Raw genomic sequence first — 27,842 nt, 5'->3', positions numbered from 1 at the left:
ACGCCTGGGCCCCTTCCGCAGCTGCGGATTAAAAAAATAAAACGAATTTGTGCGGAAACGGTGCTGGGAACGGTGCTGTGGCGGGGGCGGGGTTGGGGGGGCGGGGCCTGGGAGGGGGCGGGGCCTGGCCGGGTAAGTCCCGCCCCCTAGGTAACGGGCAGACACGGGCTCGGACGCCTGGGTCCGCGGGGGGGGGGGGGGGGGGAGGGGCGCTGCCGGGAAGGGCCCAGGAGTCCGGGGGGGGGGGGGGGGAGGGCGCGGTGCCCCCGGCCCGGCCCCGCCGCAGGGAGGAGCCGGAGCCGCCGCCGGTTTCGCCAGTTCGTTTTTATTCGGTTCCAATAAATACACTTTACAAAAGGGGCCGGTTGGGGGGGGGGGGGCACCCTGGGGCGGGGCCGGCCCGGACGCCTGGGTCCCCCGGACGCCTGGGCCCGGCGCGGCAGGACGGGCAGAGACGCGGGGCGGCGCCGGCTGCGTTCGTTGGGGGTTGGGTTTTTTTTTTTTTTTTCCGGTTTTTTTCGGTTTTTTTATTATTATTTTTCACCTCCCCAAAGTGACGTTTATTCCAAAAAACCAGGGGTGGGGGCGCGGCAGGGCGCGGGCGGGGCCCCGGCGTCCGGGGGGCCCCGGCGTCCGGGCGGCGGCGCCTCAGATGAGGTCGGCCACGTTGAGCGGCATCTCCTCGATGGAGGTGTTGTAGAAGGTCTCGATGTCGCGCAGCGTCCGCTTGTCCTCCTCCGTCACCATGTTGATGGCGACGCCCTTGCGCCCGAAGCGGCCCCCGCGCCCGATCCTGCCGGCCCCGGACGCCTGGGTCCCTCGCCCGGACGCCTGGGCCCCCCCCCCGACCCGCCGCGTCCCCCTTCCCCATCAACCTCCCCCCCCCCAAACCAGGCACACGGCAGGAGCAGCCCGGACTCCTGGGCCCCTGCTGTGCCACATCCCGCCTCCCCCATCCTGTGGCACCCGGACGCCTGGGACCTTCTGCCCGGACACCTGGGCCCCCCCATCCCGGATACCTGGGCCCCCCCATCCCGGACACCTGGGCCCTCCCCCCAAATGCCTGGGCCCTTCCCCCCGGACACCTGGGTCCCCCCATCCCGGACGCCTGGGCCCTCCCATCCCAGACACCTGGGCCCTCCCCCCAAATGCCTGAGCCCTTTCTCCCCGACACCTGGGCCCTTCTCCCCGGACGCCTGGGCCCTCCCTCCCCGGACGCCTGGGCCCTCCCATCCCCGGACGCCTGGGCCCTCCCATCCCCGGACGCCTGGGCCCTCCTCCCGGACGCCGGGGCCCTCCTCCCGGACACCTGGGCCCTCCCATCCCCGGACGCCGGGGCCCTCCTCCCGGACGCCGGGGCCCTCCTCCCGGACGCCTGGGCCCTCCCATCCCCGGATGCCGGGGCCCTCCCATCCCCTGACGCCGGGGCCCTCCTCCCGGACGCCGGGGCCCTCCCATCCCAGCACCTGGGCCCTCCCATCCCAGACACCTGGGCCCTCCCATCCCCGGACGCCTGGGCCCTCCCATCCCCGGACGCCGGGGCCCTCCTCCCGGACGCCGGGGCCCCCCTCCCGGACGCCTGGGCCCTCCTCCCGGACGCCGGGGCCCTCCTCCCGGACGCCGGGGCCCTCCCATCCCAGACACCTGGGCCCTCCCATCCCAGACACCTGGGCCCTCCCATCCCCGGACGCCGGGGCCCTCCCATCCCCGGACGCCGGGGCCCTCCTCCCGGACGCCGGGGCCCCCCTCCCGGACGCCTGGGCCCTCCTCCCGGACGCCGGGGCCCTCCTCCCGGACGCCTGGGCCCCTACCGGTGGATGTAGTTCTCGCGGTTCGTGGGCAGGTCGTAGTTGATGACGAGTGAAACCTGCTGGACGTCGATGCCGCGGGCCTGGGGGGGGAGGGGGGGTCAGGGGGGGCCCGGGGGGGGGCTGAAGGGTCCCGAGGGGCCCGGGGGGGCCCGGGGGGGTGCTCAGGGGGTCCCAGGGGCACCGAGGGCCCGGGGGGCTGTTGGCGGCCGGGGGGGGTTGCGGGGGGGCCGGGCCGGACCCCCCCCCCAGGCCCCGACCGCCCGCACTCTGCCAAGGAGCTACATCCTGCGCACAGCACCGGGCGCTGGGCAGAGAGGGAATCTCCTTGGGCCGGACGCCTGGGCCCTTCCCAGACACCTGGGCCCCCCGGACACCGGGGCCCCTCCCGGACGCCTGGGCCCCCCGGACGCCTGGGCCCCCCCCCCCGGACACCTGGGCCCTTGATGGATGCCACGGCTCCTCCCGGACACCTGGGCCCCTCCCAGACACCTGGGCCCCTGATGGATGCCAGGGCCCCTCCCAGACGCCTGGGTCCCTCCTGGACACCTGGGCCCCCCCGGACACCTGGGCCCCTGATGGATGCCAGGGCTCCTCCCGGACACCTGGGCCCCTGATGGATGCCTGGGCCCCCCGGACGCCTGGGCCCCTTCCCCGGACACCTGGGCCCCCGATGGATGCCCGGGCCCCTCCTGGACGCCTGGGCCCCCCGGACGCCTGGGCCCCCCGGACGCCTGGGCCCTCACCAGGAGGTCGGTGGTGATGAGGACGCGGCTGGAGCCCGAGCGAAACTCCCGCATGATGACGTCGCGCTCCTTCTGGTCCATGTCGCCGTGCTGGGGGGGGCGGGGGGAGGAGAGAGGGGGGTGAGGGGCGGCGGGGCCCCGGCGTCCGGGCAGCCTCGGCCTGCCCCGCCCCCCCCCCGCGGCCGGGGACGAGGGGCCCCGGCGTCCGGCGCACCATGGCGGAGACGGTGAAGTCGCGGGCGTGCATCTTCTCCGTGAGCCAGTCGACCTTGCGGCGGGTGTTGATGAAGATGACGGCCTGGGTGATGGTCAGCGTCTCGTAGAGGTCGCACAGCGTGTCCAGCTTCCACTCCTGCGCCGGGGGACGGGGGGACCGCGTCACGGGGGGGGGGGCGTCAGCCGCACCGCCGCCGCACCGCCGCACAACCACACCGCCGCACCACTGCACTGCCGCACCACCGCACACCACCACTGCAACACCGCAACACCACCACCACGCTGCTGCGCTGCCGCACCACCACACAACCACACTGCCACACCACCACACGGCCGCACAACCACGCCGCCACACCACTGCACTGCCGCACCACCGCCCCGCAACACTGCCACCACGCTGCCGCACTGCTGCACCACACCGCCGCACAACCACAACACTGCACTGTCGCACCACCGCACAACACCACTGCAACACCGTCATGCTGCCGCACTGCTGCACATCGCCGCACAACCGCACTGCCGCACCACCGCACTGCCGCACCACCGCCCCACACCACCGCCGCCGCGCTGCCGCCCCACTGCACTGCCGCCCCACCGCCCCACCGCCCCACCGCACAACCACGCCGCCCCAACACAACCCCGCCGCGGCGGCGGCGGCGCTGCGCCTGTGCCCCCCGCTCAGGGGCCGGCCCCACCGCCCGGGGCCGCCCATGGTCCGGGGGGGTCGCTGTGGCCTGGCAACACTGCGGGGGAGCCACGGGGTGGGGGCGGCCCGCCAATCCAGGGCCCAGGCGGCCGGGGGGCCGGGGGGCCGGGGGGCCGGGGGCACCTCGCGCTCCACGTTGATGTAGAACTGGCGGATGCCCTCCAGCGTCAGCTCCTCCTTCTTCACCAGGATGCGGATCGGCTCCCGCATGAACTTCTTGGTCACCTCCAGCACGTCCAGCGGCATCGTGGCCGAGAGCAGCACCACCTGCGGCGGGGGGCGCCGGGCGCCGTCAGCGCCCCCCCCCCCACCGCACCCCGGGGCCCCCGGACTGCACCCCGAGCGCCCAGACTGCACCCCGGGGCCCCGGACTGCACCCCGAGCGCCCAAACTGCACCTCGGGGCCCCGGACTGCACCCCGAGCGCCCAAACTGCACCCCGGGGCCCCCGGACTGCACCCCGAGCGCCCAAACTGCACCCCGAGCGCCCAGACTGCACCCCGGGGCCCCCGGACTGCACCCCGAGCGCCCAAACTGCACCCCGAGCGCCCAGACTGCACCCCGGGGCCCCGGACTGCACCCCGAGTGCCCAAACTGCACCCCGAGCGCCCAAACTGCACCCCGGGGCCCCGGACTGCACCCCGAGCGCCCAAACTGCACCCCGAGCGCCCAAACTGCACCCCGGGGCCCCCAGACTGCACCCCGAGCGCCCAAACTGCACCCCGAGCGCCCAAACTGCACCCCGGGGCCCCGGACTGCACCCCGAGCGCCCAAACTGCACCCCGAGCACCCAAACTGCACCTCGGGGCCCCCAGACTGCACCTCGGGGCCCCCAAACTGCACCCCGGGGCGCCTAAACCGCACCTCGGGGCCCCCAGACTGCACCCCGAGCGCCCAAACTGCACCCCGAGCGCCCAAACTGCACCTCAGGGCCCCCAGACTGCACCCCGAGCACCCAAACTGCACCCCGAGCGCCCAAACTGCACCTCAGGGGCCCCAGACTGCACCCCGGGACGCCTAAACCGCACCAGGAGCCCCCAGACTGCACCCCGAGCCCCCAAACTGCACCCTGGGGTGCCTAAACTGCACCCTGAGCCCCCAGACTGCACCCCGGGGCGCCTAAACCGCACTGGGAGCCCCCAGACTGCACCCCGAGCCCCCTAACGGCACCCCGGAGCCCCCAAACTGCACCTCAGGGCCCCCAGACTGCACCCTGGGGTGCCTAAACTGCACCGGGAGACCCCAGACTGCACCCCGAGAGCCCAAACTGCACCCCGAGCCCCCAGACCTCACCCCGGGGCCCCCAGACTGCACCCTGAGCCCCTAAAACGCACCAGGAGCCCCCAGACTGCATCGGGAGCCCCTTAAACCGCACCGGGAGCCCCAAAACTACCCCAGGGGCTCCACAACCGGCCCAGGAGCCCCAAACATGACCCAGGAGCCCCCTAAGCCACCCTGGGGGGCTCCAAAACTGACCCAGGAGCCCCAAAACCACCCCGGGAGCCCCAAAACCTGCCCGGGAACCACAGAAACCCCCTGGAACCACCCTGGCAGCCCCAAAACGGCATCAGGAGCCCCAAAACCGCCCCGGGAGCCCCCAAACCTGTCCCGGAGCCCCCAAACCGCCGCAGGGGCCGCAGAAACCACCTGAACCCACCCCCGGAGCCCCCAAAACCAACCCCGGCGCCCCAAACTCACCCAGGGCACCCAAAAGGGACCTGGGAGTCCCAGAAAACACTCCAGGAGCCCCCAAAACCTCCACAATCCCCCCCAAGAGCCCCCAACTGCCCCAGGAGCCCCCAAACCGCCCTGGGGGCCTCAAAACGTGTCACCAGGAGCCCCCAAACCATCCCAGGAGCCACTTAACTGCCCCCAGGAGCCCCCAAACCACCCCAAGGCCCCCCAAAACACTCCCAGGAGACCAAAGCCACCTCCAGGACCACCCCAGGGACTCCCCAAATCACCCCCAGGAGCCCCCAAACCACCCCAAGGCCCCCCAAAACGCTCCCAGGAGACCAAAGCCACCTCCAGGACCACCCCAGGGACCCCCAAACCACCCCCAGGAGCCCCTAAAACACCCCAAGGCCCCCCCCCGAAAACGCTCCCAGGAGACCAAAACTGCCTCCAGGACCACCCCAGGGACCCCAAACCACCCCCAGGAGCCCCCAAACCACCCCAAGGCCCCCCCCCGAAAACGCTCCCAGGAGACCAAAACCGCCTCCAGGACCACCCCAGGGACCCCCAAACCACGCCCAGGAGCCCCCAAACCACCCCAAGGCCCCCCAAAACGCTCCCAGGAGACCAAAACCACCTCCAGGACCACCCCAGGGACCCCCAACTGCCCCCAGGAGCCCCCAAAACACCCCAAGGCCCCCCCCAAAACGCTCCCAGGAGACCAAAACCGCCTCCAGGACCACCCCAGGGACCCCCCAACTGCCCCCAGGAGTCCCCAAAACACCCCAAGGCCCCCCAAAACGCTCCCAGGAGACCAAAGCCACCTCCAGGACCACCCCAGGGACCCCCCAACTGCCCCCAGGAGCCCCCAAACCACCCCAAGGCCCCCCAAAACGCTCCCAGGAGACCAAAGCCACCTCCAGGACCACCCCAGGGACCCCCCAAACCACCCCCAGGAGCCCCCAAAACACCACAAGGCCCCCTGAAAACGCTCCCAGGAGACCAAAACCGCCTCCAGGACCACCCCAGGGACCCCCAAACCACCCCCAGGAGCCCCCAAAACACCCCAAGACCTCCCAAAACGCTCCCAGGAGACCAAAACTGCCTCCAGGACCACCCCAGGGACCCCCCAAATCACCCCCAGGAGCCCCCCCAAAGCTCCCAGAGCAGCCCACAGCCCCCCCAGGGCCCGGTGGCGGGGGTGGCCGGGGCGGGGGCGCCCCCAGGCCCCCCGTGTCCCCCCCACCTGCGTGTTCCCGCTCAGCTTCTGGAAGATGTCGTAGATCTGGTCCTTGAAGCCCCGGCTGAGCATCTCGTCCGCCTCGTCCAGCACGAACATCTTGATGAACTTGGGGGCTGCGCGGCACCGTCAGCGGGTTGGGGGGGCCGGGGGGGGTCCCGGGGGGGTCCCCGGGGGTCCCGGCGCCGCTCTCAGCCACCGCGACCGTGATCAGCCCCCGCCGCGGCGGCACCGCCGGCCCGGGGCAGGACGCCGGGGGCCGGGCGCCGCGGCGGGGTCAGGTGACACGCATGGGGTCATCACGGAGCGGCCGGGGACACGGGGGGACACATGTGGGGTCATCACGGAGCGGCCGGGGACACGGGGGGACACGTGTGGGGTCATCACAGAGCGGCCGGGGACACGGGGGGACACGTGTGGGGTCATCACAGAGCGGCCAGGGACACGGGAGGACACGCGTGGGGTCATCATGGAGTGGCCGGGGACACAGGGGGACACGTGTGGGGTCATCACAGAGCGGCCGGGGACACGGGGGGACACGCGTGGGGTCATCACGGAGCGGCCAGGGACACGGGGAACACGCGTGGGGTCATCACGGAGCGGCCGGGGACACGGGGGGACACGTGTGGGGTCATCACAGACCGGCCGGTGACACGGGGGGACACGCGTGGGGTCATCACGGAGCGGCCAGGGACACGGGGAACACGCGTGGGGTCATCATGGAGTGGCCGGGGACACGGGGAACACGCGTGGGGTCATCACGGAGCGGCCGGGGACACGGGGGGACACGCGTGGGGTCATCACGGAGCGGCCAGGGACACGGGGAACACGCGTGGGGTCATCACGGAGCGGCCGGGGACACGGGGAACACGCGTGGGGTCATCACGGAGTGGCCAGGGACACAGGGGGACACGTGTGGGGTCATCACAGAGCGGCCGGGGACACGGGGGGGTCACATGGGGACACAGAGAGGGGACATGGGGACAGACAGGGGGACACATGGACACGCAGAGGGACACGGGGGGGACACGGGGGACACTCACAGAGGTAGCGGCGGTTGAGCATGTCGAAGACGCGCCCCGGCGTCCCCACGATGATGTGCGGCGCGGCGCGGCGACGCGGGGGACACGGGGGGGGACACGGGGGGACACGGGGGGGACACGGGGGGGACACGGGGGGACACGGGGGACACTCACAGAGGTAGCGGCGGTTGAGCATGTCGAAGACGCGCCCCGGCGTCCCCACGATGATGTGCGGCGCGGCAGGGCGACGCGGGGGACACGGGGGGAGACACGAGGGGACACGGGGGGGACACGGGGGGGACACGGGGGGACACGGGGGACACTCACAGAGGTAGCGGCGGTTGAGCATGTCGAAGACGCGCCCCGGCGTCCCCACGATGATGTGCGGCGCCTCCATCTGCAGCTTCTGCACCTCGGCGCGGACGTTGGTGCCGCCGATGCAGGCGTGGCAGGACGCCCCCATGTAGTCGCCCAGCGCCATCACCACCTTCTGGATCTGCGGCCCCCGCTCAGCCTCGCGCTGCCCCGAAACCCCCCCAACCGCCCCGAAACCCCCCCCAAACCACCCCCAACTGCCCCAAACCACCCTGAAACGCCCCAAAACCACCCCGAAACTGCCCCCAACTGCACCAAACCACCCCGAAACCACCCCCAACTGCCCCAAACCATCCTGAAACGCTCCAAAACCACCCCGAAACCCCCCCAAAACCACCCCCAACTGCCCCAAACCATCCTGAAACGCTCCAAAACCACCCCAAAACCCCCCCAAAACCACCCCCAACTGCCCCAAACCACCCTGAAACGCCCCAAAACCACCCGAAACCCCCCCAAAACTGCCCCCAACTGCCCCAAACCACCCCCAAACTACCCCCAACTGCCCCAAACCACCCTGAAACGCCCCAAAAACACCCCAAAACTGCCCCCAACTGCACCAAACCACCCTGAAACGCCCCAAAACCACCCCGAAATCCCCCCCAAACCACCAACTGCCCCAAACCACCCTGAAACGCCCCAAAAACACCCCAAAACTGCCCCCAACTGCCCCAAACCACCCCGAAACCACCCCCAACTGCCCCAAACCACCCTGAAACGCCCCAAAAACACCCCAAAACTGCCCCCAACTGCCCCAAACCACCCCGAAACCACCCCCAACTGCCCCAAACCACCCTGAAACGCCCCAAAAACACCCCGAAACCCCCCCAAAACCACCAACTGCCCCAAACCACCCTGAAACGCCCCAAAACCACCCCGAAACCCCCCCCAAACCACCCCCAACTGCCCCAAACCACCCTGAAACGCCCCAAAACCACCCCAAAACCACCCCCAACTGCCCCAAACCACCCTGAAACGCCCCAAAACCACCCCCAACTGCCCCAAACCACCCTCAACTGCCCCAAAACCATGCCGAATCATCCCAAACCACCCCAAACTGCCCCCAAAACTCCCTCAAACTGCCCCGAACCAGGGACGCCCCGAACCCTGCAGCCCCCTCCCCAGACCTCCTGGACATCCCCATGGACCCTATGGGCTCCCCATGGACCCTACAGACCTCTCCCAAGACCCTACAGCCACCCCAGGGACCCTATGGGCTCCCCATGGACCCTACAGACCCCTCCCAAGACCCTACAGCCACCCCAGGGACCCTATGGGCTCCCCATGGACCCTACAGACCCCTCCCAAGACCCTACACCCACCCCAGGGACCCTATGGGCCACCCCCCCCAACCCAGCCAAGGGCTTCGCAGCCGCCCTAGAGACCCTTCTGGGACCCTACAGCTGCCCCGGAGCCCCTATGGACACCCTGGAGACCCTATGGATGCCCTATAGACAGCCCCGGAGCCCCTATGGACACCCTGGAGACCCTATGGATGCCCTATAGACAGCCCCGGAGCCCCTATGGACACCCTGGAGACCCTATGGATGCCCTATAGACAGCCCCAGAGCCCCTACGGACACCCTATGGATGCCCTATAGACAGCCCAGAGACCCTATGGATACCCCATAGACACTCTGCAGGCCCTATAGACACCCCAGATATATCCTGGAGGCCCCATGGACACTCTACGGACATCCCAGAGACCCCATGGACACTCTCTGGACACCCTCGATGTATCCCGGAGGCCCCGTAGACACCATATAGACCTCCCGGAGACCCTACAGACACCCTGAAGACCCTACAGACACCCTACAGAAACCCTAGAATCCCTATAGACACCCCAGAGACCCTACGGACACCCTACAGGCACCACGAAGACCCTGTGGACACCTTAGAGGCTCCCCACGACTCCTGCAGATACCCCAAACAGTCCACGGGCACCTCAGAGAAACGCCTCAACCCACGTGGCACCCCGGAGCCCCTATAGCCGCCCTATAGACATCCCCGAGACCCTACGCAGACCCTGAGCTCCTCCGTGACTCTCTACGGCGTCCAGGGCCCCCTACAGATTCCCCCAAACCCCTATAGGCACCTACAAACCCTACACAGACCCCGAGCTCCTCTACAGGCATCTCAGGGTCCCTACAGACCCCCCCAAACCCCTACAGACACCTTACGCAGACCCTGAACTGCTCTGCGACACTCTGCAGATGTCCTAGTGGCCCCTACAGACTCCCCAAACCCCTATAGGCACCCAGTGAAGCCCTACACGGATCCTGAATTCCTCTGCGACCCTGTATGGCCGTCCCGGGGGCCCTATAGACCCCCCCCAAACCCCTACAGACTCCCAGAAGCCCCACACAGACCCTGAACTCCTTCACAATGCTCTATGGACGTCCCAGGACCCCTATAGACCCCCCCTAAACCCCTACAGGCACCCAGAAACCCTACGCAAACCCTGAGCTCCACTGTGACCCTCTATGGACGTCCCAGGGCCCCTATAGACCCCCCCCAAGCCCCTATAGGCACCCAGACACCCCACACAGACCCTGAGCTCCTTTCCAACTCTCTCCGGGCGTCCCAGTGCCCCTATAGACCCCCCCCAAACCCCTATAGACACCTTACGCAGACCCTGAGCTCCTCCATGACCCTCTACGGACGTCCCGGGGCTCTTATAGACCCCCCCAAGCCCCTATAGACACTCAGAAACCCTACGCAGACCCTGAGCTCCTCCATGACCCTCTACAGACGTCCCAGGGCCCCTATAGACTCCCCCAAACCCCTATAGATGCCCCAGAAAGTCTGCAGACCCCCCTCCAGCCCCCCCCACCTCGGCACCCTATAGACAGCGCAGGGCCCCTATAGCCACACTCGCCCCCCCGCCAACCCCGCAGCCCCTGTGCCCCAGGCATGAACCAGCGGCGGCCACTGGGGCGCGCTGGGATGAACTGGGAGCCGCTGCTCTGCCCCCGCCGGATATGGGCCGGCGCCAGCGGGGGCGCCGCCCTGCCCAGGCGACGGGGGTGGGGGGTACTGGGCCGTACTGGGCCGAACTGGGCGGGAGGGGCGCACCTGCTGGGCCAGCTCGCGGGTGGGCGCCAGCACCAGGGCCTGCGTGGCCTTGAGGTCGAGCTCGATCTGCTGCAGGATGGAGATGGCGAACGTGGCCGTCTTGCCCGTGCCCGACTGCGCCTGGGCGATCACGTCGTAGCCTGCGCCGGGGGGGGGCGGGGGCGCGTCAGCCGGGGGCCGCGCGGGGCCGGCGGGGCGGCTGGGGGGCCGACGGGGCGCCCGCGGGGTCCCGGGGCGGCCGCGGGGCTGGTGGGGTGGCCGTGGGGCGCCCGCGGGGTCCCGGGGCGGCTGTGGGGCCGACGGGGCGCCCGCGGGGTCCCGGGGCGGCCATGGGGCCGGTGGGGTGGCCGTGGGGCGCCCGCGGGGTCCCGGGGCGGCTGTGGGGCTGGTGGGGTGGCCGTGGGGCGCCCGCGGGGTCCCGGGGCGGCCGTGGGGCACCTGAGGGGTCCCAGGGTGGCTGTGGGGCACCCGCAGGGTCCCGGGGCGGCCGTGGGGCTGGTGGGGTGGCCGTGGGGCGCCCGCGGGGTCCCGGGGTGGCTGTGGGGCTGGTGGGGCAGCTGGGGCGGCTGTGGGGCACCTGAGGGGTCCCAGGGCGGCTGTGGGGCACCCGCAGGGTCCCGGGGCGGCCGTGGGGCTGGTGGGGTGGCCGTGGGGCGCCCGCGGGGTCCCGGGGCGGCTGTGGGGCGGCTGGGGGGCCGACGGGGCGCCCGCGGGGTCCCGGGGCGGCTGTGGGGCTGGTGGGGCAGCTGGGGCGGCTGTGGGGCGCCCGCAGGGTCCCAGGGCGGCTGTGGGGCTGGTGGGGTGGCTGTGGGGTGCCCACGGGGTCCTGGGGCGGCCGTGGGGCCAACGGGGCGGCTGTGGGGCACCCGCAGGGTCCCGGGGCGGCTGTGGAGCTGGCGGGGCGGCCGTGGGGTCCCGGGGCGGCTGTGGGGCTGGTGGGGTGGCCATGGGGCGCCCACGGGATCCCAGGGCGGCTGTGGGGCTGGTGGGGTGGCCGTGGGGCGCCCATGGGGTCCCGGGGCGGCCGTGGGGCACCTGAGGGGTCCCGGGGCGGCTGTGGGGCCGGCGGGGGCGGCTGTGGGGCTGGTGCCGTGTTCTGGGGCACCTATGGGGCACTTGTGGGGTCCCGGGGTGGCAGTGGGGCTCATGCAGCACCCTGGGGCATCTATGGGGCTCCAGGGCACCTATGGGGCACTTGTGGGGTCCCGGGGTGGCAGTGGGGCTCATGGAGCACCCCAGGGCACCTATGGGGCGCTCGTGAGGTCCTGGGGCAACTGTGGGGCTGGCACCATGCTCCAGGACACCTATGGGGCACTCGTGGGGTCCCAGAGTGGCTGTGGGGCTGGTGCTGCACCCCGAGGCACCTATGGGGCACCCACAGGGTCCCGGAGGAGTTGTGGGGCTCACAGAGGGTCCCGGGGTGGCTCGGGGGCCCATGGGGCGCTTTGGGGCACAGTTTTGGCATCTCAGGGTGCTACGGGACAGCGCTGGGGAACCCAAGGGTGCTATGGGGCAGGTTTGGGGCACCCAAGGGTGCTATGGGGCAGCGCTGGGGAACCCAAGGGTGCTATGGGGCAGGTTTGGGGCACCCAAGGGTGCTATGGGGCAGCGCTGGGGAACCCAAGGGTGCTATGGGGCAGGTTTGGGGCACCCAAGAGTGCTATGGGGCAGCGCTGGGGAACCCAAGGGTGCTATGGGGCAGGTTTGGGGCACCCAAGGCTGCTATGGGGCAGCGCTGGAGAACCCAAGGGTGCTATAGGGCAGATTGGGGGACCCAAGGGTGCTATGGGACAGCACTGGGGAAACCAAGTGGGTCCCCGGAGGCGTCACAGGGCACTTGTAGGGCGACGGGGACCCAAGAGAGAGACGTGGGGCAGCTGGTGGGCTCTGGGGGCATCACCAGCCCCCCAAGGGGTAATGGGGCACCTGTGGCACCTCAAGAAGGCTCATGAGGCCGTTTTGGGGCAGTTTGGGGGGGTTTGGGGTGCGCGTACCCTTGATGCAGGGCAGGAGGGCGCTGCCGGAGGGCCGGGGGGCGGTTTTGGGGCAGTTTGGGGGTGTTTGGGGTGCGGGTACCCTTCATGCAGGGCAGGAGGGCGCTGCCGGAGGGCCGGGGGGCGGTTTTGGGGCAGTTTGGGGGGGTTTGGGGGGCGGGTACCCTTGATGCAGGGCAGGATGGCGCTGCCGGGGGGCTGGGGGGCGGTTTTGGGGCAGTTTGGGGGTGTTTGGGGTGCGGGTACCCTTGAAGCAGGGCAGGAGGGCGCTGCCGGAGGGCCCAGGGGCGGTTTTGGGGCAGTTTGGGCGTGTTTGGGGTGCGCGTACCCTTGATGCAGGGCAGGAGGGCGCTGCCGGGGGGCCGGGGGGCGGTTTTGGGGCAGTTTGGGGGTGTTTGGGGGGCGGGTACCCTTGATGCAGGGCAGGAGGGCGCTGCCGGGGGGCCCAGGGGCGGTTTTGGGGCAGTTTGGGGGGGTTTGGGGTGCGGGTACCCTTGATGCAGGGCAGGATGGCGCTGCCGGAGGGCCGGGGGGCGGTTTTGGGGCAGTTTGGGGGGGTTTGGGGGGCGGGTACCCTTGATGCAGGGCAGGAGGGCGCTGCCGGAGGGCCCAGGGGCGGTTTTGGGGCAGTTTGGGCGTGTTTGGGGTGCGGGTACCCTTGATGCAGGGCAGGAAGGCGCTGCCGGGGGGCCCGGGGGGCGGTTTTGGGGCAGTTTGGGGGGGTTTGGGGTGCACGTACCCTTCATGCAGGGCAGGAGGGCGCTGCCGGAGGGCCCAGGGGCGGTTTTGGGGCAGTTTGGGCGTGTTTGGGGTGCGCGTACCCTTGATGCAGGGCAGGAGGGCGCTGCCGGGGGGCCGGGGGGCGGTTTTGGGGCAGTTTGGGGGTGTTTGGGGGGCGGGTACCCTTCATGCAGGGCAGGAGGGCGCTGCCGGAGGGCCCAGGGGCGGTTTTGGGGCAGTTTGGGGGGGTTTGGGGGGCGGGTACCCTTGATGCAGGGCAGGATGGCGCTGCCGGGGGGCCCAGGGGCGGTTTTGGGGCAGTTTGGGGGTGTTTGGGGGGCGGGTACCCTTGATGCAGGGCAGGATGGCGCTGCCGGAGGGCCGGGGGGCGGTTTTGGGGCAGTTTGGGAGTGTTTGGGGTGCGGGTACCCTTCATGCAGGGCAGGAGGGCGCTGCCGGGGGGCCGGGGGGCGGTTTTGGGGCAGTTTGGGGGGGTTTGGGGGGCGGGTACCCTTGATGCAGGGCAGGATGGCGCTGCCGGGGGGCCCAGGGGCGGTTTTGGGGCAGTTTGGGCGTGTTTGGGGGGCGGGTACCCTTCATGCAGGGCAGGATGGCGCTGCCAGAGGGCCGGGGGGCGGTTTTGGGGCAGTTTGGGAGTGTTTGGGGTGCGCGTACCCTTGATGCAGGGCAGGAGGGCGCTGCCGGGGGGCCGGGGGGCGGTTTTGGGGCAGTTTGGGGGGGTTTGGGGTGCGGGTACCCTTGATGCAGGGCAGGATGGCGCTGCCGGAGGGCCGGGGGGCGGTTTTGGGGCAGTTTGGGCGTGTTTGGGGGGCGGGTACCCTTCATGCAGGGCAGGAGGGCGCTGCCGGGGGGCCGGGGGGCGGTTTTGGGGCAGTTTGGGGGGGTTTGGGGTGCGGGTACCCTTGATGCAGGGCAGGAGGGCGCTGCCGGAGGGCCGGGGGGCGGTTTTGGGGCAGTCTGGGGGGGTTTGGGGTGCGCGTACCCTTGATGCAGGGCAGGAGGGCGCTGCCGGGGGGCCCAGGGGCGGTTTTGGGGCAGTTTGGGGGGGTTTGGGGTGCGCGTACCCTTGATGCAGGGCAGGAGGGCGCTGCCGGGGGGCCGGGGGGCGGTTTTGGGGCAGTTTGGGGGGGTTTGGGGTGCGCGTACCCTTCATGCAGGGCAGGAGGGCGCTGCCGGGGGGCGGTTTTGGGGCAGTTTGGGGGTGTTTGGGGGGCGCGTACCCTTGATGCAGGGCAGGAGGGTGCTGCCGGGGGGCGGTTTTGGGGCAGTTTGGGGGTGTTTAGGGTGCGGGTACCCTTGATGCAGGGCAGGAGGGCGCTGCCGGGGGGCCGGGGGGCGGTTTTGGGGCAGTTTGGGGGGGTTTGGGGTGCGCGTACCCTTGATGCAGGGCAGGAGGGCGCTGCCGGGGGGCCGGGGGGCGGTTTTGGGGCAGTTTGGGGGTGTTTGGGGGGCGGGTACCCTTGATGCAGGGCAGGAGGGCGCTGCCAGAGGGCCGGGGGGCAGTTTTGGGGCAGTTTGGGGGGGTTTGGGGTGCGGGTACCCTTGATGCAGGGCAGGAGGGTGCTGCCGGGGGGCGGTTTTGGGGCAGTTTGGGGGTGTTTGGGGTGCGGGTACCCTTGATGCAGGGCAGGAGGGCGCTGCCGGGGGGCCCAGGGGCGGTTTTGGGGCAGTTTGGGGGGGTTTGGGGTGCGGGTACCCTTGATGCAGGGCAGGAGGGCGCTGCCGGAGGGCCGGGGGGCAGTTTTGGGGCAGTTTGGGGGTGTTTGGGGTGCGGGTACCCTTCATGCAGGGCAGGAGGGCGCTGCCGGGGGGCCGGGGGGCGGTTTTGGGGCAGTTTGGGGGGGTTTGGGGTGCACGTACCCTTCATGCAGGGCAGGATGGCGCTGCCGGGGGGCCGGGGGGCGGTTTTGGGGCAGTTTGGGGGGGTTTGGGGTGCAGGTACCCTTGATGCAGGGCAGGAGGGCGCTGCCGGAGGGCCCAGGGGCGGTTTTGGGGCAGTTTGGGGGTGTTTGGGGGGCGCGTACCCTTGATGCAGGGCAGGAGGGCGCTGCCGGGGGGCGGTTTTGGGGCAGTTTGGGGGTGTTTGGGGTGCGGGTACCCTTGATGCAGGGCAGGATGGCGCTGCCGGGGGGCCGGGGGGCGGTTTTGGGGCAGTTTGGGGGGGTTTGGGGTGCGGGTACCCTTGATGCAGGGCAGGAGGGTGCTGCCGGAGGGCCGGGGGGCGGTTTTGGGGCAGTTTGGGGGGGTTTGGGGGGCGCGTACCCTTCATGCAGGGCAGGAGGGCGCTGCCGGAGGCCCCAGGGGCGGTTTTGGGGCAGTTTGGGGGGGTTTAGGGTGCGGGTACCCTTGATGCAGGGCAGGAGGGCGCTGCCGGAGGGCCGGGGGGCGGTTTTGGGGCAGTTTGGGGGGGTTTGGGGGGCGGGTACCCTTGATGCAGGGCAGGAGGGCGCTGCCGGGGGGCCCAGGGGCGGTTTTGGGGCAGTTTGGGGGTGTTTGGGGTGCGGGTACCCTTGATGCAGGGCAGGATGGCGCTGCCGGAGGGCCCAGGGGCGGTTTTGGGGCAGTTTGGGGGTGTTTGGGGGGCGGGTACCCTTGATGCAGGGCAGGATGGCGCTGCCGGAGGGCCGGGGGGCAGTTTTGGGGCAGTTTGGGGGGGTTTGGGGTGCGGGTACCCTTGATGCAGGGCAGGAGGGCGCTGCCGGGGGGCCGGGGGGCGGTTTTGGGGCAGTTTGGGGGTGTTTGGGGGGCGGGTACCCTTGATGCAGGGCAGGAGGGCGCTGCCGGGGGGCCCAGGGGCGGTTTTGGGGCAGTTTGGGGGTGTTTGGGGTGCGGGTACCCTTGATGCAGGGCAGGAGGGCGCTGCCGGGGGGCCGGGGGGCGGTTTTGGGGCAGTTTGGGGGTGTTTAGGGTGCGGGTACCCTTGATGCAGGGCAGGATGGCGCTGCCGGAGGGCCGGGGGGCGGTTTTGGGGCAGTTTGGGGGGGTTTGGGGTGCGCGTACCCTTCATGCAGGGCAGGAGGGCGCTGCCGGGGGGCGGTTTTGGGGCAGTTTGGGGGTGTTTGGGGGGCGCGTACCCTTGATGCAGGGCAGGAGGGTGCTGCCGGGGGGCGGTTTTGGGGCAGTTTGGGGGTGTTTAGGGTGCGGGTACCCTTGATGCAGGGCAGGAGGGCGCTGCCGGGGGGCCGGGGGGCGGTTTTGGGGCAGTTTGGGGGGGTTTGGGGGGCGGGTACCCTTGATGCAGGGCAGGAGGGCGCTGCCGGGGGGCCGGGGGGCGGTTTTGGGGCAGTTTGGGGGTGTTTGGGGTGCGCGTACCCTTGATGCAGGGCAGGAGGGCGCTGCCGGAGGGCCCAGGGGCGGTTTTGGGGCAGTTTGGGGGTGTTTGGGGGGCGGGTACCCTTCATGCAGGGCAGGAGGGCGCTGCCGGAGGGCCCAGGGGCGGTTTTGGGGCAGTTTGGGGGTGTTTGGGGGGCGGGTACCCTTGATGCAGGGCAGGAGGGCGCTGCCGGAGGGCCCAGGGGCGGTTTTGGGGCAGTTTGGGGGGGTTTGGGGTGCGGGTACCCTTGATGCAGGGCAGGAGGGCGCTGCCGGGGGGCCCAGGGGCGGTTTTGGGGCAGTTTGGGGGGGTTTGGGGGGCGGGTACCCTTGATGCAGGGCAGGAGGGCGCTGCCGGAGGGCCCAGGGGCGGTTTTGGGGCATTTTGGGCGTGTTTGGGGGGCGGGTACCCTTGATGCAGGGCAGGAGGGCGCTGCCGGGGGGCCGGGGGGCGGTTTTGGGGCAGTTTGGGGGTGTTTGGGGGGCGCGTACCCTTGATGCAGGGCAGGAGGGTGCTGCCGGGGGGCGGTTTTGGGGCAGTTTGGGGGTGTTTGGGGTGCGGGTACCCTTGATGCAGGGCAGGAGGGCGCTGCCGGGGGGCCGGGGGGCGGTTTTGGGGCAGTTTGGGGGGGTTTGGGGGGCGGGTACCCTTGATGCAGGGCAGGAGGGCGCTGCCGGGGGGCGGTTTTGGGGCAGTTTGGGGGTGTTTGGGGTGCGCGTACCCTTGATGCAGGGCAGGAGGGCGCTGCCGGAGGGCCCAGGGGCGGTTTTGGGGCAGTTTGGGGGGGTTTGGGGTGCGGGTACCCTTGATGCAGGGCAGGATGGCGCTGCCGGGGGGCCGGGGGGCGGTTTTGGGGCAGTTTGGGGGGGTTTGGGGTGCGGGTACCCTTGATGCAGGGCAGGATGGCGCTGCCGGAGGGCCCAGGGGCGGTTTTGGGGCAGTTTGGGGGTGTTTGGGGGGCGGGTACCCTTGATGCAGGGCAGGAGGGCGCTGCCGGAGGGCCCAGGGGCGGTTTTGGGGCAGTTTGGGGGGGTTTGGGGTGCGGGTACCCTTGATGCAGGGCAGGAGGGCGCTGCCGGGGGGCCCAGGGGCGGTTTTGGGGCAGTTTGGGGGGGTTTGGGGGGCGGGTACCCTTGATGCAGGGCAGGAGGGCGCTGCCGGAGGGCCCAGGGGCGGTTTTGGGGCATTTTGGGCGTGTTTGGGGGGCGGGTACCCTTGATGCAGGGCAGGAGGGCGCTGCCGGGGGGCCGGGGGGCGGTTTTGGGGCAGTTTGGGGGTGTTTGGGGGGCGCGTACCCTTGATGCAGGGCAGGAGGGTGCTGCCGGGGGGCGGTTTTGGGGCAGTTTGGGGGTGTTTGGGGTGCGGGTACCCTTGATGCAGGGCAGGAGGGCGCTGCCGGGGGGCCGGGGGGCGGTTTTGGGGCAGTTTGGGGGGGTTTGGGGGGCGGGTACCCTTGATGCAGGGCAGGAGGGCGCTGCCGGGGGGCGGTTTTGGGGCAGTTTGGGGGTGTTTGGGGTGCGCGTACCCTTGATGCAGGGCAGGAGGGCGCTGCCGGAGGGCCCAGGGGCGGTTTTGGGGCAGTTTGGGGGGGTTTGGGGTGCGGGTACCCTTGATGCAGGGCAGGATGGCGCTGCCGGGGGGCCGGGGGGCGGTTTTGGGGCAGTTTGGGGGGGTTTGGGGTGCGGGTACCCTTGATGCAGGGCAGGATGGCGCTGCCGGAGGGCCCAGGGGCGGTTTTGGGGCAGTTTGGGGGTGTTTGGGGGGCGGGTACCCTTGATGCAGGGCAGGAGGGCGCTGCCGGAGGGCCCAGGGGCGGTTTTGGGGCAGTTTGGGGGGGTTTGGGGTGCGGGTACCCTTCATGCAGGGCAGGAGGGCGCTGCCGGGGGGCCCAGGGGCGGTTTTGGGGCAGTTTGGGGGGGTTTGGGGGGCGGGTACCCTTGATGCAGGGCAGGAGGGCGCTGCCGGAGGGCCCAGGGGCGGTTTTGGGGCATTTTGGGCGTGTTTGGGGGGCGGGTACCCTTGATGCAGGGCAGGAGGGCGCTGCCGGGGGGCCGGGGGGCGGTTTTGGGGCAGTTTGGGGGTGTTTGGGGGGCGCGTACCCTTGATGCAGGGCAGGAGGGTGCTGCCGGGGGGCGGTTTTGGGGCAGTTTGGGGGTGTTTGGGGTGCGGGTACCCTTGATGCAGGGCAGGAGGGCGCTGCCGGGGGGCCGGGGGGCGGTTTTGGGGCAGTTTGGGGGGGTTTGGGGGGCGGGTACCCTTGATGCAGGGCAGGAGGGCGCTGCCGGGGGGCGGTTTTGGGGCAGTTTGGGGGTGTTTGGGGTGCGCGTACCCTTGATGCAGGGCAGGAGGGCGCTGCCGGAGGGCCCAGGGGCGGTTTTGGGGCAGTTTGGGGGGGTTTGGGGTGCGGGTACCCTTGATGCAGGGCAGGATGGCGCTGCCGGGGGGCCGGGGGGCGGTTTTGGGGCAGTTTGGGGGGGTTTGGGGTGCGCGTACCCTTGATGCAGGGCAGGATGGCGCTGCCGGAGGGCCCAGGGGCGGTTTTGGGGCAGTTTGGGCGTGTTTGGGGTGCACGTACCCTTCATGCAGGGCAGGAGGGCGCTGCCGGGGGGCCGGGGGGCAGTTTTGGGGCAGTTTGGGGGTGTTTGGGGGGCGCGTACCCTTGATGCAGGGCAGGAGGGCGCTGCCGGGGGGCGGTTTTGGGGCAGTTTGGGGGTGTTTGGGGGGCGGGTACCCTTGATGCAGGGCAGGAGGGCGCTGCCGGGGGGCCGGGGGGCGGTTTTGGGGCAGTTTGGGGGGGTTTGGGGGGCGGGTACCCTTGATGCAGGGCAGGAGGGTGCTGCCGGGGGGCGGTTTTGGGGCAGTTTGGGGGGGTTTGGGGTGCGGGTACCCTTGATGCAGGGCAGGAGGGCGCTGCCGGGGGGCCGGGGGGCGGTTTTGGGGCAGTTTGGGGGGGTTTGGGGGGCGGGTACCCTTGATGCAGGGCAGGAGGGCGCTGCCGGGGGGCGGTTTTGGGGCAGTTTGGGGGTGTTTGGGGTGCGGGTACCCTTGATGCAGGGCAGGAGGGCGCTGCCGGGGGGCCCAGGGGCGGTTTTGGGGCAGTTTGGGGGGGTTTGGGGTGCGGGTACCCTTGATGCAGGGCAGGAGGGCGCTGCCGGGGGGCCGGGGGGCGGTTTTGGGGCAGTTTGGGGGGGTTTGGGGGGCGGGTACCCTTGATGCAGGGCAGGATGGCGCGCTGCTGGATGGCCGAGGGCTTCTCGAAGCCGTAGGCGTAGATGCCGCGCAGCAGCGACTCCGAGAGGTTCATGTCGTCGAAGCTGTCCACGATCTCGTTCCAGTTGCTCTGCGGCGGCGGCGGGGGGGGGTCAGGGGGAGGCCTCGGCGGCCGGATCCCCCCCCCCGACCCCCAAAACGGCCCCCGCCGCCCCCCCCCGCTCACCTCGATGACGCCATCGGGGTCCATCCCCTCGGGGCCATTGTCTCGGGGTCTGCCGGGAGGAAGCGGGGGTCACGGCCGTTCCCCCCCGACCCCCCCCGCTCCGCTTCCGCTTGCCCTCTGACCCGGAAGCCGATCCCCGCCGCCTCCCGCCGCTTCCGCCCCGCGCAGGCTCCTCCACGTGGTCGCGGCCTAACTCCCGCCGGAAGTCCCACCCCCTTTTCCCTCCCCTCCATCCCGCGCAGCCCCGCAGCCAATCGGCGGGCCGCGCCGCGGGTGACGTCAGCGCCGCGTGCCCGGCCGGCAGGACAATGGGCGCGAGAGCGCGCGCGGGCGGGGTGGGCTCGCCCGCGGCGGGGAGGGCGGGGGGAGCCGCGGGAGGAACCACGCGCGGAGCGCTGGAGGGAGGGGGGGAACCCCGGCCGCCTTTCTCCCCCCCCCCCCGCGCCCCGATGGGCTCGCCCGGCGCCACCATCGCGGGCGCGCCGCGGGTTGGTGGGGGGGGGGGGTGGGAAGCGGCTCCCACCCCCCTCCCCACTCCGCCCGCGTGGGTGGCCGCCATGGGCGCGCCCACCCGCTCCCCCCTCCCCTCCGCCGCGATGGGCTCGCCCAGGCGCCGCGGCGGGCGCGACCATCGCGGGGGGAGGAGGAGGAGGGCGCCCCCCGCCATGCGGCAAGGGGCGGCTCAGCCGCTGGCGCCGACGGAGACAGAGGAAACCCCCCCCCCTCCTCCTCCTTCCCGGGCCTGGTGGTTCCGCCCAGAGCCCTCAGCCCCTCGCAATCGTGAGGGACCCCCCCCCCCCCGCCGCCCGGTGGTTCCGCCGGGACGGGACCGGCCGGAACCGTGAGGGAATCGCCCCCCCTCAAACCCCCTAGTGGTTCCGCCCGGACGGGACCGGCGGGAACCATGAGGGAATCGCCCCCCCTCAAACCCCCCTAGTGGTTCCGCCCGGACGGGACCGGCGGGAACCGTGAGGGAATCGCCCCCCCCCCCCCGGTGGTTCCGCCCGAACGGGACCGGCGGGAACCGTGAGGGAATCACCCCCCCCCGGTGGTTCCGCCCGAACGGGACCGGCGGGAACCATGAGGGAATCGCGCCTCTCCCCCCCCCCACCCGGTGGTTCCGCCCGAACGGGACTGGCGGGAACCGTGAGGGAATCGCCCCCCCCCGGTGGTTCCGCCCGGACCGGAGGGAATCGCCCCCCCCTCAACCCCCCCTAGTGGTTGCGCCCGGACGGGACCGGCGGGAACCGTGAGGGAATCGCCCCCCCCCCCGGTGGTTCCGCCCGGACCGGAGGGAATCGCCCCCCCTCAACCCCCCCTAGTGGTTGCGCCCGGACGGGACCGGCGGGAACCGTGAGGGAATCGCCCCCCTCCCCCGGTGGTTCCGCCCGGACCGGAGGGAATCGCCCCCCCTCAACCCCCCCTAGTGGTTGCGCCCGGACGGGACCGGCGGGAACCGTGAGGGAATCGCCCCCCCCCCCGCGCCCCTCACCGGCTCTCCTGACTCGCAGACATCCTGGGCAGCGTCGGCGCCCCGCCCGCCCGCGCCCGCCTTATAGCCGCCGCCGCGCCCCGCCCCCGCCGCGCGCCCATTGGCCCGCCGCCGCCGCGCCCGCCCACCGGCTCGGCCCTCATTGGCCCGCCGCTGCCGCCCGCTTGGCCCCGCCTCCTCCCTTCCCCTCCCGCTTCCCCCCTGGGGAGAGGGGGCGCCCCCAGCGCGCATGCGCGCGCGCCCCCCTCCCACTCCCGCCCTCACGGGGCGCCAACGCGCCGCCGGCCGGGGGAGGGGCCACGGGGAGGAAGGGGCGGGGCTAAAGGCGGAAGGGCGGGGCCTCTCCTCCTCCAGCCCCCCCCCACGTGGGCGGCCATGCCGGAGCGCTGGGAGGGGGAGGAGCTTTGTGTGAGCGCCCCTCCCCCACGCCGGGACACCGGGGTCCCTTGGTGGGGGGGGAGGGGTCCCGGACACCTGGGTCCCTTGGGGGGGGGGGACCCGGACACCTGGGTCCCTCTGGGGGGGGGGAGTCGCAGACACCTGGGCCCCTTGGAGGGGGAGGGGTCCTGGACACCTGGGTCCCTTCAAGGGAGAAGGGGTCCCGGACGCCTGGGCCCCTTTTGGGGGGTCCCTGGACACCTGGGTCCCTTGGGGGGGGTCCCGGACACCTGGGCCCTTTGGGGGGGGGCAGAAGTCCCAGACACCTGGGTGCCTTTGGGGGGAGAAGGATCCCGGACGCCTGGGCCCCTTTTGGGGGGTCCCAGACACCTGGGTGCCTTTGGGGGGGGGGGACTAGATGCCTGGGCCCCTTTTGGGGGGTCCCAGACACCTGGGTGCCTTTGGGGGGAGAAGGATCCCGGACGCCTGGGCCCCTTTTGGGGGGTCCCAGACACCTGGGTCCCTTGGGGGGGGGGGGCGGACACCTGAGCCCTTTGGGGGGGGGGCAGAGGTCCCAGACACCTGGGTCCCTTGGGGGGGGGCCGGACGCCTGGGCCCTTTAGAGGGGGGGCAGAGGTCCCAGACACCTGGGTGCCTTTGGGGGAGAAGGATCCCGGACGCCTGGGCCCCTTTTGGGGGGTCCCAGACACCTGGGTGCCTTTGGGGGGAGAAGGATCCCGGACGCCTGGGCCCCTTTTGGGGGGTCCCAGACACCTGGGTGCCTTTGGGGGGAGAAGGATCCCGGACGCCTGGGCCCCTTTTGGGGGGTCCCAGACACCTGGGTCCCTTTGGGGGGGGGGACCGGACACCTGGGCCCCTTTTGGGGGGTCCCAGACACCTGGGTCCCTTTGGGGGGGGGGGACCGGAAGCCTGGGCCCCTTTTGGGGGGTGCTGGACACCTGGGTCCCTTGGAGCGGGGGGGAGGTCCCAGACACCTGGGTGCCCTTGGGGGGGGGGACCAGACACCTGGGCCCCTTTTGGGGGGTCCTGGACACCTGGGGCCTTTGGGGGGGGGGGGGAGGTCCCAGACACCTGGGTCCCTTGGGGGGGGGGGGCGGACGCCTGGGCCCTTTAGGGGGGCAGAGGTCCCAGACACCTGGGTGCCTTTGGGCGGGGGGGGAAGAGACCGGACGCCTGGGCCCCTTTGAGAAGGCGAGGGGCAGACGGGGGAGCGAGGAGGGGGAGCGGAGGCGCTCGGACGCCTGGGTCCCCCGGTGGCGTTGGTGGGGGGGGGGGGGGGGAGTCCCAGGACGCCTGGGCCCCATGTGCCCCCCCCCCCCCGGCGGGGTCGCGGTCCCGGCCCAGGCGGCTCCAAACCGGTTCTTTATTGCCCGACAAGAGTCGCGGCCCCGGCGGCTGTACAAAACCCGCCCCCCCCCCCCCAGAACAGCCCCCCATCCCCGCGGCGGCCTGGCACAGGCGGCGGGCCGGCACAGGCGGCGGGGCGGCACAGGCGGCGGCGTCACACGGCCAGCTTGCAGTGGCAGAGCTCCTTGTACATCTGGCGCCGCAGCTTGGGCATGTCCTGCTGCGTGAAGCTGAACGGCAGCCCCAGCGCCAGGAACTTGCAGTACTGGGGGGGGGAGAGGGGCGTCGGGGGGGGGTCCTCGGGGGGGGACCCCAGGGGGGCACAGGGGGTCCTCGGCCGTCGGGGGGAGCCCCAGCAGGGGCCCCCTGGGGGGGCTCGGGGGAGGCCCGGGGCGGGGGGTCATGGAGGGACCCGGGGGGGCTCCTAGGGGGGCTGGAGGGGGTCACAAGGGAGGCCGGGGGGTCGGGGGGGACCCCAGGTGGTTGAGGGGGTCCTCGGGGGTCAGGGGGACACCAAGGGGGTCAGGGGGAGCCCCAGCAGGGGCCCCGGGGGGCTCTTAGGGGGTTGGGGGGGTCATGGAGGGACCCAGGGGGGGTCCTAGAGGCATTTGGGGGGGTCACAAGGTACACCCGGGGGGTCACAAGGGACCCCAGGGGGTTGAGGGGGTCCTCGGGGGTCAGGGGGAGCCCCAGCAGGGGCCCTGGGGGGCTCTTAGGGGGTTCGGGGGGTCATGGAGGGAGCCGGGGGGGGGGCTCCTAGGGGGGCTGGGGGGGGTCACAAGGGAGGCCGGGGGGGTCAGGGGAGACCCCAGGGGGTTGAGGGGGTCCTCGGGGGTCAGGGGGACACCAAGGGGGTCAGGGGGGGGCCCCAGCAGGGGCTCTGGGGGGTTCTTAGGGGGTTCGGGGGGTCATGGAGGGACCCGGGGGGGGGTCCTAGAGGCATTGGGGGGGGTCACAAGGGAGGTCGGGGGGGGTCGGGGGGGACCCCAGGGGGTTGAGGGGGTCCTCGGGGGTCAGGGGGACACCAAGGGGGTCGGGGGGAGCCCCAGCAGGGGCCCTGGGGGGCTCTTAGGGGGTTGGGGGGGTCATGGAGGGACCCGGGGGGGGCTCCTAGGGGGTGGGGGGGGTCACAAGGGAGGCCAAGGGGGGTCAGGGGGAGGTGAGGGGGGCCCGCGGGGGGGTCCGTGGGGGCCCTGGGGGGGTCATGGGAGGTGAGGGGGCCCGCGGGGGGGTCGGGGGGGCCCTGGGGGGGTCATGGGAGGTGAGGGGGCCCGCGGGGGGGTCGGGGGGGCCCTGGGGGGGTCATGGGAGGTGAGGGGGGCCCCAGGGGGGTCCGGGGGGGCCCTGGGGGATCATGGGAGGTGAGGGGGCCCGCGGGGGGGTCCGGGGGGGCCCTGGGGGATCATGGGAGGTGAGGGGGCCCGTGGGGGGGTCCGGGGGGGGGCACCGGCGCCCCCCAGCCCCTACCTGCAGCACGAAGGCGCCGCAGTCGCTGTCGTTGTTCTGGCGGGCGACGTTCTGGGGGGGGGGGAGAGAAGCAGCCCGTGAAGGGGGGGGGAGAGGGGGCCCAGGCGTGCGGGCGGCCCCGGCGGGGGCCCAGGCGTCCCCTCCGTCCCCCCCCCCCCCGACGGCGCTCACCATCTTGAAGGCGCCCCGCCAGCCCTCGCGGAAGTCCGGCCGCTCCTTCCGGTCGGCCTCGGCCTGCAGGTAGCGGCAGATGTGCTGCCGCGGGGGCGGGGTCAGTGCCCGGGGCAGGGGGCGGGGTCAGCCGGGGCCCCGCCCACCCGGCCCCGCCCACCCCCCCGGAGCGTTGGGAGGGAGGGAGGGAGGGGGAAGGAGAGGGGGTGGAAGCAGCTGGTGTGGCCCCGCCCCCCGCAGGAGGCCCCGCCCCCGGCGCCGAGGCCCCGCCCACCTCGGGGTGGGGGGAAAGCAGCCACTGAGAAGACACGGGGCAGGGCCTGAGCACATGGTGTGGCCCCGCCCCTCCACCGGGCCCCGCCCACCCCAGGAGGCCCCGCCCACCCCAGGAGGCCCCGCCCACCCCAGGAGGCCCCGCCCACCCCACCAGCTATTGGCAGCACGCTGGGGGCTGAAGCACATGGGGTGGCCCCGCCCTCCGGCTCCCAGGCCCTGCCCCCTGCTCCCAGGCTCCGCCCACCCCAGGCCCCGCCCACCTTGGGGCAGCGGCGGTTGAGGGTGCGCTGGGAGTCCAAGGTCATGCATCACCACGCCCCCCACGCCCCGCCCCTGCTCCCGGGCCCCGCCCCCTCGCCCCCAGGCCACGCCCCCTCGCCCCCAGGCCACGCCCCCTCGCCCCCAGGCCCCGCCCACCTCGGCGCAGCAGCGGTTGAGGGTGCGCTGGGAGTCGAAGTAGGTGATGCGCCGGCGCGCCCCCCTCCGCCCCGCCCCTGCTCCCAGGCCCCGCCCCCTCGCCCCCAGGCCCCGCCCCCTGCCCGCAGGCCCCGCCCACCTTGGGGCAGCGGCGGTTGAGGGTGCGCTGGGAGTTGAAGTAGGTGATGCGCCGGCGTGCCCCCCCTCCGCCCCGCCCCCTCGCCCCCAGGCCCCGCCCCCTGTCCGCAGGCCCCGCCCCCTGCCCGCAGGCCCCGCCCACCTTGGGGCAGCGGCGGTTGAGGGTGCGCTGGGAGTCGAAGTAGGTGATGCGCCGGCGCGCCCCCCCTCCGCCTCGCCCCCAGGCCCCGCCCCCTGCCCGGAGGCCCCGCCCCCTGCCCGGAGGCCCCGCCCACCTTGGGGCAGCGGCGGTTGAGGGTGCGCTGGGAGTCGAAGTAGGTGATGCGCCGGCGCGCCACGTCCACGGCCACCAGGGACCAGTGCACCTCCAGGTGGATGGGGATCAGCAGCAGCTCCTTCCCGAAGATGTCCACCTGCCCGGGGCTGGCACCGCCGCCCCGCGCCCCCCCCGTACCCCCCCGCGCCCCGCCGCGCCCCCCCCCACCCCGGCACCGCCCCCCCGCGGACCCCCGCGACCCCCCCACCCTGGCACCGCCGCCCCGCGCCCCCCCGCGGCCCCCCCACCCCGGCACCGCCCCCCCGCGACCCCCCACGGCCCCCCCCACCCCGGCACACCCCCACACGGCTCCCGCACACCCCCCCACACCCTAACAGCTCCTGCACACCCCAACACAGCTCCCGCACACCCCAACACACCCCCACACACCCTAACACGGCTCCCGCACACCCCCCCACACCCTAACAGCTCCTGCACACCCCAACACAGCTCCTGCACACCCCAACACACACCAACATGCCCTAACACAGCTCCCGCACACCCCAACACACCCCCACGCACCCCCACACGGCTCCCGCACACCCCAACACGGCTCCCGCACACCCCAACACACCCCCACGCACCCCCACACGGCTCCCGCCCGTCCCCACACGGCTCCCGCACACCCCAACACACCCCCGCACACCCCAACACACCCCTGCACACCCCCACACGGCTCCCGCCCGTCCCCACACGGCTCCCGCACACCCCAACACACCCCCCACACACCCCAACACACCCCTGCACACCCCCACACGGCTCCCGCCCGTCCCCACACGGCTCCCGCACACCCCAACACACCCCCCACACACCCCAACACACCCCTGCACATCCCCACACGGCTCCCGCACACCCCCACACACCCTAACACGGCTCCCGCCCGCCCCGACGCACCCCGACGCTAGCCCCGCCCCCGCGCTAGCCCCGCCCCCGCGCTGCCCCGGCCCGCCCACCGCGCAGGCCCCGCCCTCACGTTCTTGGTCCAGCGCTGGACGCCCTCGTAGCCCCGCGTCCGCAGCTTGTCGTAGAAGAAGCTGTTGAAGAAGTGCACCTGGGGGGGGGTCAGGGGGGGCCCCGGCGTCCGGGGGGGGGGGAGAGGGGGGCCCCGCCCCCGCCCCGGGGGGGGCCCCGGCGTCCGGGCGGCCCCGCCCTCACCTTGTCGGGCACGGCGTCCATCACCAGGTCCCCGTACATGTTCATCACCTGGGGGGGGGGTGAGGGGGGGTCGAGGGGGGCTCTGCTGCTGCCCCCCCCGAGGCCCCCCCACCCCCCCCTGCCCCCCATCACCCCCCCAGCTCCCTCCTGCCCCCGCCCTGCTGCGGGCCCCCCCCATGTCGCCCTCGGCCCCCCCCCCAGGACCCCCTGCGGCTCCCCAGGACCCCCCCGGCGCCCCACCACCACCCCTCCCTCACCCCTAGGACCCCTGGGGCTCCCCCAGGACCCACATTGCCCCCCAGCCCCCCCCCGGACCCCCCTC

At 72.4% G+C, this 27,842-nt stretch overlaps 2 protein-coding genes across 2 annotated transcripts; both read right to left on the bottom strand.

Annotated features, from left to right (window-relative positions):
* Window positions 1-632: 632 nt before the first annotated feature.
* EIF4A1 (eukaryotic translation initiation factor 4A1) lies at window positions 633-21,932 on the bottom strand. Its single transcript, XM_068929238.1, has 11 exons — window positions 21,835-21,932; window positions 20,343-20,391; window positions 20,114-20,246; window positions 10,859-10,998; window positions 7,739-7,907; window positions 6,396-6,505; window positions 3,600-3,743; window positions 2,769-2,906; window positions 2,555-2,644; window positions 1,812-1,891; window positions 633-793 (listed from the first exon to the last, which is right to left on the bottom strand). Exons 1-11 carry the CDS (start codon window positions 21,855-21,857, stop codon window positions 649-651), a joined length of 1,221 nt encoding a protein of 406 aa, XP_068785339.1. The 5' UTR covers window positions 21,858-21,932; the 3' UTR covers window positions 633-648.
* A 1,639-nt stretch (window positions 21,933-23,571) lies between these two features.
* Window positions 23,572-27,572, bottom strand: SENP3 (SUMO specific peptidase 3). The gene is made up of 6 exons (XM_068929244.1): window positions 27,521-27,572; window positions 27,339-27,416; window positions 26,325-26,462; window positions 25,219-25,302; window positions 25,048-25,098; window positions 23,572-23,845 (listed from the first exon to the last, which is right to left on the bottom strand). The coding sequence occupies exons 1-6, from the start codon at window positions 27,563-27,565 to the stop codon at window positions 23,735-23,737; spliced, it is 507 nt and encodes a 168-aa protein (XP_068785345.1). The 5' UTR covers window positions 27,566-27,572; the 3' UTR covers window positions 23,572-23,734.
* Window positions 27,573-27,842: the final 270 nt, after the last annotated feature.

Source organism: Struthio camelus, unplaced genomic scaffold, assembly GCF_040807025.1.
Source record: "Struthio camelus isolate bStrCam1 unplaced genomic scaffold, bStrCam1.hap1 HAP1_SCAFFOLD_155, whole genome shotgun sequence".
Classification (NCBI taxonomy): Eukaryota; Metazoa; Chordata; class Aves; order Struthioniformes; family Struthionidae; genus Struthio; species Struthio camelus.
Note: the sequence above shows the minus strand (reverse complement) of the source record. Positions and strands in the feature narration are given on the sequence as shown.